Source organism: Ovis aries, chromosome 5, assembly GCF_016772045.2.
Source record: "Ovis aries strain OAR_USU_Benz2616 breed Rambouillet chromosome 5, ARS-UI_Ramb_v3.0, whole genome shotgun sequence".
In the NCBI taxonomy this organism is placed as follows: Eukaryota; Metazoa; Chordata; class Mammalia; order Artiodactyla; family Bovidae; genus Ovis; species Ovis aries.
In genome coordinates, this window is record NC_056058.1 from 56,433,148 (window position 1) to 56,450,101 (window position 16,954).

A 16,954-nucleotide genomic window follows, 5' to 3' on the forward strand; every position below is an offset into this window, starting at 1 on the left:
GTGTGAGATACCACCATTCATCAACAGTATTTTTTTCGTTCTCAGTATCCATTTATCACACAACTTTCCACCTCACTGACTTTATTTATTTCTATCTAAGTGACAGGATATAGTCAGAGGAACACAGCTCCTCCATCGCCCGCTTCCAATTCCATGTAAGGACTGCAGCTTTTCTGGGTGGATATAGTCCAGCTTCTTAGAAATAAACCAAGTGATTCTGCTCTCAAAAGAGACGGTCATTAATAGTGGTGCATGGGCTCTGGAGTCTGCAGACCTGGATCTGAGCTCCATCTCTGCCACTATCCTTTAAATACTATCTGCCTTTAGCAAGCAACTTTAAACCAGGTCAAGCAACCAGCAAGCCACAGCACCCAATGAATATAATTATAAGACAAAAGCAAAAGTAAACAAATGTGACCAATTCAAACTTATTCAAACTTATAAGCTTCTATACAGCAAGGAAATAATAAACAAAATGAAAAGACAACTTATGGACTGGGAGAAAATATTTGCAAAAGATGCGACTGACAAGAGCTTAATTTCCAAAATATACAACCCACTCACACAACTCAACCAAAAAACCCAGACAATCCAATAAAAAAATGGGCATTATACCTAAATGGACATATCTCCAGATTCTCAACAGACACATGAAAAGATGCTCAACATTGTTAATTATCAGAGAAATGCAAATCAAAACTACAATGAGGTACCATCTCACACCAGTCAGAATGGCCATCATTAAAATGTCTATAAATAACAAATGCTGGAGAAGGTATGGAGAAAAAGGAACCCTCCTACATTTTTGATAGGAATGTAAATTGGTGCAGCCACTGTGGAAAACAGTATAGAGGTTCTTCAAAACACAAAAAAATAATGTTGCCGTATGACCCAATACTCTTGAGTCCTGGATGTATACCCAGACAAAAATGTATTTCAAAAAGATGCATGCACTCTTATGTTCAGAGCAGCACTGTTCACAACAGCCAAGACATGGAAACAACTCAAAACGTCCATCAACAGATGAAAGGATCAAGAAAATGTGGTACATATATACAATGAAATACCACTCACTATTGCCAGTATATGCCATCTAAAAGAGTGACATAATGCCATTTGCAGCAACGTGGATGGACTTAAGAGATTTTCGTACTAAGTGAACTAAGTCAGAAAGACAAATACCATATGATATCACTTACAGTGGAATCTAAAATACAACACAAATGAACTTACCTAGGAAACAGAAGCAGACACATGGACATAAAGAGCAGACTGTGGTTGCCAAGGGGGAGATGGGTGGGGGAGGCATGGATTGGGAGTTTGGGATTTGCAAATGCAGACTACAATATTACATATAAAATGGATAAACAACAAGGTCCTATTATATAGCTCAGGGAACTGCATTAAATATCCTGTGATAAACTATAATGGAAAATAATATTTAAAAGAGTATATATGTATTGGAGGAGGAAATGGCAACCCACTCCAGTATTCTTGCATGGAAAATTCCATGGACAGAGGAGCCTGGTAGGCTACAGTCCATGGGGTCACAAAGAGTCAGACACGACTGAGCAACTTCACTTCACTTCATGTATATGTATAACTGAATCATTTTGCTATACAGCAGAAGTTAGTGGAAATTATAAATAAACTATACTTCAATAAAATAAAATTTAAAAAATAACTATTAGGCATTCGTAGCATTTCATGATAACTATCTGAGTCCCTGTTTGCTCATTCCTTCCCTGGCTCTATCTCCTGGTCTCTTTCTAGGGCCACCTCACTTCCAATATTTTCAGCCTTAGCCACTGAGTTCACCTTTTGGACTCTACCAAACTCTTTTGATTCTAGGAGTACAGCCCTCTTACTCTCCCACAGGTCTCACCAGTAGACAGTCTATTTTGGATAATCCTCTTAACCAAACCAGTTCTAGGTGCTGGGCCCTATTTAGTACTAACTCTTAACTGCCAACATATATTAAGGGAACAGCAAAGTGGTGTATAAAAAGCAATTGGATCACCTAAGAGCTTAAATTCTACCTTGTTCATTTCTAGTTTTGTTTGACTACAGGAAGTCAAATCATCTCTCTGAGATTCAGTTTATCTTCCAGACTATGGAGTTGTTAGTATCTATTTTGTAGAGTTATTGTGAGGATTAGAAACAGCAGCATCTTGCATCAGTTAGTATTCCATAAATGATCTTTTCATTAGAATATACCTTGAAGCACATATTTGTACTCTAAATTCAAGGAAAAGTAAAATTACTATAGATTAGGGTAGGAACTACTTTGGTAGAGAAAAATTCTCTACCAAGGAGAATTTTGGTAGATCGCCCTTTACAAATTTCTTTCTTCACTGGTTTTTATCTCCAGCTAAGACTTAAAATCTTCTCATGTCTTTTACTTTGTCTGCATTTACTTGGCTTTGTGTTCCCTTAATCTCATCTGCTATTGAGCAGTTTGGCCTAGACTGCATCTATCTTTCTTACAGAATTTACACAAAACACTTTCCTGGCTTTATACACTGTAGAATCTTGCCCATGAAGTTCCACATCGGAAGCAACCACCCCATGCTCAGTAATTCTGCAGCATGAAAATGACCATACCACAAGTGTCCATTTATAGGAAATTCCCACAGACAAATGGTAATGAAATGGATATACAAAAAGATTTAGCTAGAAGGAGGTCTACCACTTCCTTATTTACAACAGCAAAAAAGGGGAAAGTAAAAATGAAGTCAAAATTGAAAGCAAAACATAAATTTAAATGGTCCAATTAGAAGGAATAAGTGATTAAATACATGATGTCTCACAGCAGAGTACTATATTGCTACTGTAAGTTATATTTTGGAAAAATCTTTGATGCTCTGTAAAGGTACCATAATAACTTAGATTTAAAAAGATATATAGTTTAGGATTTCAGATCCAGCATGTAAGGAGCTAAGAAGTTGCCACTTCATCCTAACAAGTAAAAAGCTGAAAAAATGTACCAGTTCTTAGATCCAACAGAAAGGAGAGGACACAGAGAAAACCACTGCCTCCCAGACTGGAGAAAATAGAGGGGTGAGTGCAGAATCACCCGGAGCAGAAAGTCAGGAGTGAACACTCCCAGAGGAAACACTGCTGAGGCAAGAAAAGCCGACCTGGGATTGATGGATTGCCGGAGGCACAGCTTGGCCAACTCGGAGAGTTAAAAATGCCAGGGAACCCAGTTATCCAGTCATCAGAGAACCCTAAACATTCTCTGACTGCTGCCTCCATCTCGTCCTCAGAGTGAATATTAGAAAAAAAGCCCTGTGGCTTCTTGCTGGGAGAGGAATATTTTTATTTATACCAGAGTACTCTGTAGGACTTCCCTGGTGGCTCAGATGGTAAAGCATCTGTCTACAATGTGGGAGACCTGGGTTCGATCCCTGGGTCGGGAAGCTCCCTGGAGAAGGAAATGGCAATCTACTCCAGTACTCTTGCCTAGAAAATCCCATGGATGGAGGAGCCTGGTGTCCATGGGGTCGCAAAGAGTTGGACACGAATGAGCGACTTGACTTCACTTCAGAAGAAACTACTTCACCAGAGCCTAACTTGCTGTGTTTGATCAGAGCCTAATCTACCTGATGGGGGGGGAGTGGGGGGAATATCCAGTACTAACAACCTCTAGCCTTCCATGTGGGAGAAGGAAAGTACACAACTCCAGGCCCCTCCAGCCATCGTGTCCCACCTAATGGGTGACAGGGAAGGATTGTGAAGTTGCTAACGTTCAGATTTCAGAAGTACAGGCTCATCAAAAGACTGAGACCTAATCATAGCACTGCAGAATGCTTCCCCTCCACTCACATCTTACCACCACATTAGTGAAGGTCTATTTACTGGAGTTTCTTTTACCTAGTACATTGTGTCTAGCTTTCAACAAAAAATAACAAACCATACTAAAAGCAAAAAAACCAAACACACTGCACAGTTTTAAGAGATTGAATGAACATCAGAAACAGAGTCATCAGGTATAAAGAAGGGTATTATTTAATGATAAAGGAATTAATTCTCCAGGAAGGTATAACAATTCTAAATGTATATGTACTTAAAAACAGAGCATTAAAGTATGTCAGGCAAAATCTGATGGAACTTCAAAAAGAAAAAGATAAATCCACTATTACACTTAGAGATTTTAATACCCCCCTATTGAAAATGGACAAATCAAGTAGGCAGAAAAGCAATAAAGACATAGTTGAATGCAACAGAACTATCAATTAACTAGATATAACTGATATCTACAGACTATTTCATCCAACTACAGCAGGCTTTACATTCTCCTCAAGCTCACACAAAACATTCACCAAGATCTACCACATTCTGGGCTATAAAACATACTTTAACTAAATTTAAGAGAATAGAAATCACATAATATTTATTCTCAGATCATAGTAGAATTAAACTACAAGTCAGTAAGAGAAAGATAGCCAGAATATTCCCCAAATACTTGGAGATTAAAGAGCACCCTTCTAAGTAACACACAGGGCAAAGAAGAAATCTCAAAAGAAATTTTAAAATATTTTGAGAAAATAAAAATGAAACCACAACATACCAAACTCCATGGAATGAAATTAAAGCAGTGCTTAGAGGAAAATGTATAACATGGAATGCATATACTAAAAAGGCAGAAAGATCTAAAATCAAGTCTAAGTTTTCATCTTGGGAAACTAGAAAAGAAAGACAAATTAGATCCAAATTAAGCAGAAGAAAATAAAATAAAATAACAGAACAAATCCATTCAATTGAAAAAAAAAAACAGAAAATTAAAACCAAAAGCTTGATTTTTCAAAAAAAATCAATAAAATTGATAAGTATCTAGGCAGGATAGTTAAAGAAAAAGAGAAGACATAAATTATATGTATAAATTACATATATCTGAAAAAAAGAGGAGGATATCATCATATACATTAAAAGGATAATAAAGAAGTATTATGAAAAACTCTATGCCCATAAACTTGATAACCCAGATGAAATGGACTCATTCCTTGAAAGACACAATCCACTAAAACTCACACAAGAAGAAATGGACAATCTGAATATTTGATGATAAGAAACTAAGGAACCAATATTATTCAACTTCTATACTTACTATAAAGCTACAGTAATCAAGACAGTGCGATATTGCCAAGAAATAGATCCATATAAATACAGTCAACTGATCTTGGAAGGAAAGTTATGACCAACCTAGACAGTATATTGAAAAGCAAAGACATTACTTTGTCAACAAAGGTCCCTCTAGTCAAGGCTATAGTTTTTCCAGTGGCCATGTATCGATGTGAAAGTTGGACTGTGAAGAAAGGTGAGCACCGAAGAATTGATGCTTTTGAACTGTGGTGTTGGAGAAGACTCTTGAGAGTCCCTTGGACTGCAAGGAGATCCAACCTGTCCATCCTAAAGGAGATCAGTCCTGGGGGTTCATTGGAAGGACTGATGCTGAAGCTGAAACTCCAATACTTTGGCCACCTCATGCGAAGAGCTGACTCATTGGAAAAGACTCTGATGCTGGGAGGGATTGGGGGCAGGAGGAGAAGGGGATGACAGAGGATGAGATGGCTGGATGGCATCACGGACTCAATGGACATGAGTTTGTGTGAAGTCCGGGAGTTGGTGATGGACAGGGAGGCCTGGTGTGCTGCGGTTCTTGGGGTCACAATGAGTCACACACGACTGAGCGACTGAACTGAACAGAACTGATCTTGGACAAAGGAGTGAAGGGAATACAGTGGAACAAAGACAGTCTTTCTACAAATGGTACTGGAACAACTGGATATCCACAAGAGGAAAATGAATCTAGACACAGATCTTACACCCTTTACAAAATTTAGCTCAAAATGGATCACAAACCTAAACGTAAGTGCAAAACTCTAAATCCCTAGAAGATAAGATAGAAGAAAATCTTAATGACTTTGGGTATGGCAATGACTTTTTAGATACAACAGAGGTACAATTCACAAAAGAAATAACGAATAAGGTGAACTTGATTAAAATTTTAAAACTTCTGCTCCATACAACAAAATGACAAGAGAATCAGAAGACAAGCCACAGACTGGGAGAAAATACTTGCAAGATACACAAACGATAAAGGATCCTTCTACAAAATATAGAAGAATGCTTAAAACAATAATAAAATGAACAACCTAATTTAAAAATGAGCAAAAGACCTGAACAGACACCTCACAAGAAGAAAATAATACAAGATGACAAGTAAGCATATACATGTTCAGCATGTTATGTCATTAGGGAGCTGCAACATAGTTGCAACTAAGGCAACAATGAGATACTACTACATGCCATTTCCTTCTCCAGGGGATCTTCCCAACCCAGGGATCGAACCCAGGTCTCCTACATTGCAGGCAGATGCTTTACTGTCTGAGCTACTAGGAAAGCCCCACATACATACCTATTAGAATGGCTAAAATCCAAAATAGTGATAATACCAAATGCTGACAATGGTGTGGGGCACCAGGAATTCTCATTCATTGCTGGTGGGAATACAAAACTTCATGAGACAATTTAGAGATTTTCTTTTAACAAAACAGAACATATTCTTATCATACAATCCAACAATCACACTCAATTTACTCAAGCAAATTAAAAATTTATGTCCACACAAAAAGCTTCAAATAAAAGTTTACAACAGCTTTAATCCTAACTGCCAAAACTTGGACACAACCAAGATGTCCTTCAGTAAGTGAATGGATAAGTACACTGTAGTAAATCTGGACAATGGAATATTCAGTGCTAAAATGAAAAGACGTGGAGGAAATTTAAATCCATATTACTGATAAAATAAAACAACCTGAAAAGGTTGGATATTATATGATTCCAACTGTATGACATTCTGGAAAAGGCAAAACTATAGAAACAGTTTTTTAAGAACGTAGTTGCCAGAGGTTAGAGGAAAGAGAGGGATGAATATACATAGCACGAAGGATTTTTAGGGCAGTGAAAATACTCTGCATGATACAATAATGATGGATACATGTCGTTATACATTTGTCAAAATCCAGAGGATGCGCAACACCAAGAGTGAACCCTAATGTAAGCCATGGACTTCAAGTGATGAGAATGTGTCAATAGGTTCTCGATTGCAACAAACTCTGATGCTGGTAATGGAGGTGGTTATGCAAGAATGGAGGAGGTTATGCATGAAAAATATGGGAAATCTCTGTACTTTCCACCCAATTATGCTATGAACCTAAACTTACTCTCAGAAATAAAGTTTAATAAATGCTTCAAAAAGTGGTTAAAAAAATTGCTTAAAAACAGATAATGCTGCATGTTCCCACTTGTATTTTGAAATGGAGAAAGTAGACTCCTGTTAACGGCAGTTTTTTTCTGGGAGACTATGATGAAAGGCACTTTATGTTTACCTATTTCATTCATCTTTGTTCCTCCAATACTAGTTTTTGATTGTGCACCTACATAACTAGTGCTTAGTAAATGGTTTTGAATCAATGAGAAAACAAAAAATTAATGCATAAAGGGAGACCTGGGAACTTTTCATTATATTTATGGTGACCCTTGTTATCCATATCCCACTGGCCCAACCCCACACATACATTTATAAAGTACACTGAGCACTAACCAGCACCTGGCCTGCAGCCTCATCACAAACCTTCAAGGGCTGTGAACTTTTCTCTAGTTGCTAGTCCATAAAAGAGGATATGTCCCTGAAGAACTCAGGCTGACAATGAATTCACTAATGACTATAACATTAGAACCACTGACTGCTGCAGCATTGTTCCAAAGACCACAGACTTACAGGTACTCACCCAACTGGGTGGGCAAGACAAGCCACCAGAGTACAAGAAAAAAATATCAGGACATACTTGTATCTCTGACAATATCTCTTTTTTAGTTTGTACTTTTTCTTTGTATTTAATAATGTCATAAGATATTAATACATTATTTGTATATGTAACTTACATATATGCATGGCCTGCCAAGCAGGAGATACCAGTTCAGCCCCTGGGTTGGGAAGATCCCCTCAAGAAGGGAATGGCAACCCACTCCAGTATTCTTGCCTGGGAAATCCCATGGACAGAGAAGCCTGGTGGGCTACAATCCATGGAGTCACAAAAGAGATGAACATGACTTAGTGACTAAACAACAACATCTATATGTAGTTTTAAATTTAACAATGCCATAGGATATTAATATATTTATATATAAATATATATATGCACATCTGTGTACACATATATGTGTGTGTGTATATATATATATATATACATATATATGTGTGTATGTATATATATATACACAGAAAGAGAGCATGCTCTAAAATTTTCTGCATAAAGGTACACAATCAGAAAAGGTTATAGACCATCTGGTCCAGCCCCTTTATTTTAGAAAAGATGAAACTAAAACTCAGAAAAGTGAGGTAACTTGCCTAACTATTAGTCAGTGGTGTCCGACTCTGTGATCCCACGGACTGTAGCCCACCAGACTCCTCTGTCCATGGGATTCTCCAGGCAAGAATACTGGAGTGGGTTACCATGCCCTTCTCCAGGGGATCTTCCTGACCTAGGACTCAAACCTAGGTCTCCTGCATTGCAAGCAGATACTTTACCATTTGAGCCACCTGGGAAGCAAGTTTAACAACCTACCTAAACTGTATAGCTGAAGAAAACTAATGGTTAAAGGAAGGTAATGCTTTACCCAGTTGTCTTTTTATTTCTGCCTCATTTCACTGATTTTGACAGAGTTGAACTGTTTTTTAAATATCACATGAGATAAATTTTAGCATTTTCCTAAAAGTTTAATTTTTAAAATGTGCTTACACACCCAAATGGACCTTCTCCCTTGTCCTGCAAAAGGAGGGCTGAACTTGCACTCAAGGATGGCACTCTTCTCAGCCAGATTTCCTCTTCCTAGGGAGCTTTACCTGCTGTCTCACAGGAACAGTATTTGCAGGGATAATGCTCAGTGGAAACTAATCAGAGAGAGAATCAGCTATAGAAATCACTAACAGAAAAGCATCACAGACAGTCCTCTGGTCTTCTAAAACATTACTAACAAGCATCGTCAGCAAAACCCTGTCTTCAGGGACCATTACTTTGAGGGAACTTTGCCAATCATAGCATTACTTAGGAGGCACAGTTTTTATGTTCCTGAAATGCCTACTGTCAAACTAAACTAAAGTTTTGAATGGTTTCAAACACTTCCAGGTTTAGCGAAGTAAATATACTCCTCAATTCAAGTGTGGCCTGAGGGCCAGGAAGAGCTTTTCCCCCAGCCTGAGTGTATACTTTAGTTTGTCAGAGCAGCAAATGCCTTTGCATTACAGAGTGTGGATGGGATGACCAGAGAGACCTAGAATTCTATTGCCAGCTGTCTTCCTTTGTGGAGGGTAAGGACAAAGACTTCATTTCTCTGAATCATTTTGAAAACCATCACCCAGGATTGAAAAAAAAAAAAAACACAAATGGTAAAAAGGAAAAGGCACATCTCATTTGTTTCAAAATTCTCTCCTCCTAGAACCAAAAGCCCTGCTGAATTCATAAGGAAACATTTTGCACAAAAGTGGCCCATGTGAGAAGCTGGGAACTAGAAAGGACCCCCAGTTCCCAAAAGGGAGTTATCAATAGACCTATGTAATCATAATGTCATTGCTTTGTTTTTACGGATGACAGTCTTTGCAGAATCATTTGCTCCTGGCAGACCATATATGATAATTCTCCTCCCTTTAGTAATTTCTTCACTGCTAGAGAAAATTCTGCATATGTGGAAACCATCTTGACAAATGGTGAAAAATATTTTCTTTTCACTTAGAATTGCCTTTTTTATACTGTCAGAAATTATAAACAAAATGTTGTGTGGAGAATTTTGGCAATATGAATGCCTAGCATGAGAAAAATGTAAATATACAATTTAACAAAATGTTTACAAATAGGTCCAGAACCACAAGAGAAACACCCAGAGATATCTCAAACCTGGAACTTGGCATTTGGAGGATAATTCAGTGACATTTTTTATGTTTTTATTCCGAAAAAACACTTTTGTTATTTAATCCTTTCATAAGGTATTCATTTATTAACCAAACTGATTTCCTTCAGGTGGGAAGTAATAACTACATATGCTAGAAATAAAGCATATTTTAATTTTATCATGGTATTTTTTAAAAAACTCTTTTGATAGCTGCAGAATTAACTTGCAAGAATAAGGATTTTGCAGCAAAGACTGTTCTCAAAGATTGAGCAACTGAGCTCCAAGCATACTGAATAATGGGCTGGCAGGGAGATGTAGATGGTTTTTAAGGTGCATGTAGTGGGAAGATCTGTGTGTGTGGGGTGTGTGTGTGTGTGTGTGTATGTGTGTATCTGTTCTTGACATGTAACCAAAATGTAGGGCAAGGGCAGATCTTCCCACTATCTATGTCAGGCACTTAGAAAATGTTCAAAAAGAGATATTATCAAATCTATAGACAGTTCAAATCTGGAATAAGGGATATTTTATTATAGAATTAAGCTTCAAAATTATCCTGATAGTAGAAAAATAAGCTAAAGTGGTGATGAATATTATAGAGGGGGAAAAAGTTAAAATCCTACAGTTAAAGGGTTTTTCTTTTCTTTTGGTTTTAAGTTCAACTGTAGCAACATAGTATGCAGATATCCTGGCTTTAAGAAGCAACAGTTGGAACTGTACATAGAACAATGGACTGATTCAAAATTGGGAAAATAGTACAACAAGGCTGTACATTGACATTCTGCTTACTTAACTTCTATGCAGAGTTCATCACGACAAATGCCTGGCTGGATGAATCACAAGCTGGAATCAAGATTGTGGGGAGAAATATCAACAACTTCAGATACGAAGATAATACTACTCTAATGGCAGAAAGTAAAGAGGATCTAAATAGCCTCTTGATGAGGGTGAAAGAGGACAGTGAAAAAATTAGCTTGAAACTCAACATTCAAAAAACTAAGATCATGGCATCCAGTGCCATCACTTCATGGCAAATAGAAGGGGTAAAAGTGGAACAATGACAAATTTTCTTTTCTTGGGCTCCAAAATCACTGTGAACAGTGACTGCAGCCATGAAATTAAAGGACGCTTACTCCTTGGAAGGAAAGCTATGACAAACCTAGACTGCATTGTTCAAAAGAAGAGATATTACTTTGCTGACAAAGGTTCATATAGTCAAAGCTATGGTTTTTCCAGTAATCATGTACGGATATGAGAGTTGGACCATAAAGAAGGCTGAGCTCCAAAGAGATGATGCTTTCGAATTGTGGGCTGGAGAAGACTCTTGAGAGTACCCTGGACTTCAAGGAGATCAAACCAATCAATCCTACAGGAAATGAACCCTGAATATTCATCAGAAGGACTGATGCTGAAGCTGAAGCTCCAATAGTTTGGTCACCTAATGCAAAGAGTTGACTCACTGGAAAAAACCCTCATGGTGGGAAAGATTGAAGGCAAAACAAGCAGGGACGACAGAGGATGAGATGGATAGACAGAATCACTGACTCAATGACAGGCATCTGAGCAAAATCCAGGAGATAGTAGGACTGGGGAGCCTGGAATGCTGTAGTCCATGGGGTCACAAAGAATTGAATATGACTTAGCAACTGAAAAACAACATCCTGGCTTATGTGGAAAAGTTTCTGAAGGCTTGAATGACATAGAGTTTACTATGGAGACAACAGCAGGACGTGGATTACTGAATTATCATGTGTAATCTTTACTATAGAATCATAAGTTGTATATAAATCAGGGAAAGTAACTAGCCTAAAGCACTTGGGCATGGCCATATCCCATGTAGAACACTGTGTTCAGTTCTGGGCACTATATTTTTGAAAGAATATGTATAAAGTATCTGGAAAGGAAATCGAAGTGGTGAAAGGCTCATAGAAGGGAGAGCTGAAGAAGCTAGGAATAATAAGGCTAAAAATGAGAATTTTAGGGAGAATATGCTAATTGCCCTAAAACGTATAAAAGGCAGTAAAAGCAAAGGATAATAATAATTAACATGTATTGAGTACCATATGCAAAGTAGTCACTGTTATCTGCATTTTGCAAAAGAGGAAAACTGAAGCCCGGAGAATACGTTACACATCTATGGCCACATAATTTATAATGGTTGAGCCAGTTTTCATCCCACTAATCCATCCCCAGATCTGGGAGAGAGATTAAAGCTATTTCCCAAATATTTCTAATCTCCATTTTACAGAATCCTAGTAAGACTGTTAACTTTCTCAATTTTTTTGAAGGTGAACATGAACTGATGATTTGCTCTGGTCCAGGAAATACGGCCATAAGTCATATACATGACTTTAGTGTGGGAGTTTAAGAGTCTATGAGCAATTTACCACATGCTTTTCCTACCTTGGATGTGAGGACATGGAACCTCCATCAGTCTAGGTCTCTGAAGGGCAATGATTAACAGCTGTCCTGAAGATCCATGATAGACAAGTAGCAGGAGCAAAAACCAAACCATTATTGTTCGATTAAGCCACTGGGATTCGAGGACTGTTTGTTACTGTGACATTATCTCAGGTTTTCTGACAGATACACAAGCCTACATGCTTAAACTCATTAAAATATCTTGCCATAAGGAAACATTGTTATTTGTATATTCCCAGAGCCAAGAATAGTTTGTAGAAACTAAGGTAGGTAGACTTGGACTTTTTTTTTTTTAATGTAAAATCCTCCAAAATTGCTTCATGTGAAGAAGTGAGCTCCCTGAAAATGGTAGTATTTAAACAGAGACCAGATGATGATTTTGTACCTACATAGCGAAAAAGATGGCTTCATTATGGGGGTTTTATCAAACTTTTATCCAGCACCTCCAATGTACCAGGCATTTCAGCCACAAAGATAAATCAAACACCCTATCTTCATCCTGGAGGAAATAAGTTCAGAAGTAGATAACCTCTGATGTCTCTTCGATCAGTGTGATTCAACTAAATTAGAGATAATAATATGGTCTGGATAAAGCTGACAGCAAGCCTGAACTTAGAAATAAGCATATAGCACTACAAATCCTGGTTGTATTATTATTTTTCAATTAAGAGCCTAAAGTACAGGGTTTGCAAAAAGAAAGAAAAAGAAAGACATGTTGGGTTTAAAAGAGGAACATTTTCCCTTTCTCTAGTTACCATTCTTAAATCCTGCAAACCAGGCACATTATCTGGCTTACATCAGGGGTGTTCCAGCAAAGGGAATAGGTCTGACTCATAGCAATTGTTACCGACCTTTTCCATCACCTCTCCCATCCCTTCGAATCAGGAAGGGGACATTTCAATACTTATCAAAGTCAGACCTGAAAAGAGGCAATAATCTTTCCCTAGGGCTATTCTTCAGTTTCAAAATCAGCCAAACCCTTCTCAAAAGATCAGCTTTTCCTAAAAGGGTATTTAAGTGGGACCTAGAGGAATCCCACATTCTAAGAATGATGTGAAAAATCACAAACTAAATGAGTGATTCCAAGACACAGTGACGTTCCCCAAAGGCGCCTTAAAACCATACTCATTTTGGTCCTTTCTTTCCTGTTATCAATTCTTAAAACTTAGTTTATTTTTTTTAAACTTCCAAAAATTAAGCAGCAGAGAGAAGTTCTCTCCTTTCACTGGCTCGCTGCATTTTAATGGAAAAACATCTAAAACTTGGGTTAGCATTAACTTTAATTGCCCTGAGGCAAACATTTCCATTTCACGTTATGATTCATAACTGTGTTAGTCCAACACAATATATGCAGGCTGGATTTTGCAGCCATTATCTAGACAAGGGTGAGGTATCTGATTACTATTGTTCCCCAACTCAAAAGGGTCAGTTTGAACTCCTGAATACTCCAATCCCTCCCGCCCAGGCCCTGAGTTTTCTGAACTATAGTGCTGCTTTTTTATGAAATAAATGAGGGCAAGCCGAGTTTCAGTGCCACATCTCAAGTGCCATATCTTAAGCTCAGTGTGACATGAGTTTCTGAAAAATACGCACAGAAAAAACTGGCTTTGGCACATGGAAGAGCAGTGGGGAACTTGCAGCTGTACTAGTTTAATATGCGCCCTTAATACTCTTGCCTATTTTCTAAAATACAATACCACTCTTCCCCAGACAGCTGGCTCCCCAGCCTCCTGGCTCCCCAGCCTCGCGCCAAGCGACGTACACAAATATACACTTAACAAACACAGATGTGAAATGTCGACCCAGGGCAGAAGAGAAGCAAGGGGTTTCGGGTGTTTAGTCTGGTGGCTCCACACTGAAAAGTTTCAGGAGCAGAGCTGATGTTGGAAGAGTGAGAGGGGAAACCGCCCAGCCTGTACTTTCATCCGGGTACTATGGAGATGACCCCGCTTTCCCGGGACCAGTCTGCCCTCTGCCCTGGTGACCTGGGTTGAGATTTAATCTAGAGTCCGAAGGGAGATCAAGAAGACAATTGTGCCTAGTGGGTACTCAGACCGAGAGAAGGGCTAGAAGTCACTCAGCCTTCCTGCACTGGCCGGGCTGACACACCCACTCAGAACCGATGGCCCGGGGATGCGGCAGGGAGGGGAGGGGATCCACGCACCCCGAGTCCCGCGCGCACAAAGATGCTACAGTGGGGACACGCGTGAATAATCCAGATTCAGGCTGGAAGGTCTCGATGCACTCGGCATCCTCCCCCTAGTCTTCCATCCCCCCCCCCCCCCAACAAAGTGAACGAGAGAAAGTTGTGCCAGGGCCAAGGCGCCCCGGGGCTGGAAAGGGAGCGAGGACAGGCGGAGAGGAAACCCGGACCCCCTTACCTTGTCCTTGGGGCCGAGGTTTTGCAAAACCTCCTTGCCGGTGGCGCTCCGGATCTCCACCCCAGCGGGCGCGGGCGACGCGGGCGCGGGCTCCCGGCTCTCCTCCCGGCCTTGGCCCCGGTGCGGGGTATCCCCCTCGGCGCCAGGTCGGCTCCCCGAGCTTCGGACGCTGCCCTGGCTGCTCCGGGGAGTCTTCGCGCCACGCTGCCCCACGCTCAGGGCATCGAAATCCAGCGTCTTGCTCTCGAAGGCGCCCTCCACGTTGCAGAACATGCCGCCGTACTTCTGCCGCGGGACCTGGTCGGTGGTGCCCGGCCTGGCCAGGTACACGGGCAGATCGTCTTCATGGGAGCTGTCCCAGCCTCTGCGGCCCGAGGCCATGGTTGGATCGCGACAGCGGCCCGTGGGTTCTCTTCCCCAAAGGCGGAAAGGGCAGCAGCCGGCAGCGTGCGCCGAGCCACAGTGACTGGGGCGGGAGGAGGCGCCTGAGCCTTCGCGCCAGAGGCGGCAGTGCTGCTCCGGTTCCTGCCAGTCCCCTGCGAGCCCCGAGCCAGCGAGCGCAGCGCTTGGGCCGGAGCGGCGGCGTGTTCCGCTCGCCCGCCTCGCCCGCCCAGCCGGCCGCACCTCCTGCGCGCCGGGACCCTAACGTGGCCTCGCGATCACGCGTCCCCGCCGCCCATCCAAAGGAGAAATCCAACTTGGCGCGCGCGCACACACACAGGCACGGTTCCAGTTCGCCCAACAACCCCCAGGTTGACACTCAAGAGCTCGCCTCACTCACATGTGAGCACAAACTCCGTTTTACCCACACTCATTCCCAATTTGGCCTCCCAAACACAAGTCTCTGCCCCACTCAGGTGAGGAAACTTTGTTGGCTCAGGTGGGTTGACATAAACTCTAAATTCCTCCTGATTTACAGCAACACACACACACACACACACAAACTCAGATTTACCAGACTCACAATCTCAGACTTCGTTTACCCATAATCCCAGACTCTGTCTCATCCTAATCTTAGAATTGTCTCACAATTGCTCCCTGTTCTAGACTCTGCCTCACAAACCTGCACCCTCACATAATGAACTCCTGAATTATTGGCTTACAGAGCCCTACAGACACATCATCGTATTGACAATCACAAGAAACCTGTAACAGACTCACACACTTCAACTTATTCTTTTAATTTTTCTTTGATGTGGACTACTCCCCAACCAGGGATCCAACCGCACCTCCTGCATTGGAAGGGGAAGCCTAACCACTGGACCACCAGGGAATTCCCATTTCAACCTAGTCTTACTTCATATATTTCGCCCCGGATTTTGCTTTTTATCCACCCTTAATTTGTTTATTTACTTTTGGCCACGACTTGCTGGCATGTGGGATCTTAGTTCCCAGACCACAGATCAAACCTGCAGCCACTGCATTGGAAGGTGGAGGCTCAATCCCTGGACCACCAAGGAAGTCACTTAAAAGATTTTTTTGGTTTTTGAATTGTCTGGTTTTCTACTATGTGCTTACCTAAATAGGTAAAAGATGAAAACCACATCTTTTTTTTTTTCTTAAGGTGTCAGGCTTTTTTGTTTGTTTGTTTGTTTTTGTCGAACCTCCAGCCACGAGGGATCTTAGTTCCCCTGATTAGGGATGCAGCCCATGCCCCCTGCAGTGGAAGCCCAGAGTCTTAACCACTGGCCCACCAGGGAAGTCCCTATCCACCCTTGATTTGCATCACACACAATTACTACTGATCAGACAAGCCTTGCAAAGTAGTCTTAATACTTTGTCCTCATCGGACAACTTCCTGGCTGATACCTCACTTACTGAGGCCAGAACCCTACACTTGGCCCCACACACAAGACCAGATATACCTCAAAATTGAGAACCAAAGACTTTGCCATTCCTATTAGCGGACACACACGCAGGTATTACTCATGCATATGCGCACTCTCACATCCACAGCCTCTTCCACGTCCACCCACATACACTCTATGTCAGACTGCCCCCTGAACACAGAGTTCACAAACTCAGAGCTCACACCGTATGTGCACACCCTGCCTAAGCTCCAAACCTGTAATGCCCACCTTCGACCGGACCCCTTCTTGGAAATTCACTCTTGCAGTTACTTAGTCATTGAACATGAACTGCACGCCCACTCTGCTCGTCAGAAGGTACTGGAGAGACAGTGTTAAACAAGGCAGATGAGG

At 40.8% G+C, this 16,954-nt stretch overlaps 1 protein-coding gene across 2 annotated transcripts in view; it reads right to left on the reverse strand.

Annotated features, from left to right (window-relative positions):
* Positions 1 to 15,217, reverse strand: part of DPYSL3 (dihydropyrimidinase like 3) — a 117,441-nt gene extending 102,224 nt beyond the window's left edge. For both annotated transcript variants that reach the window (XM_015096117.3, XM_060415894.1), the window contains exon 1: positions 14,754 to 15,217. In XM_015096117.3, coding sequence (XP_014951603.2) covers positions 14,754 to 15,134 — 381 coding nt within the window. In that variant the 5' untranslated portion in view covers positions 15,135 to 15,217. The remainder of the gene's footprint in view (positions 1 to 14,753) is intronic.
* Positions 15,218 to 16,954: the final 1,737 nt, after the last annotated feature.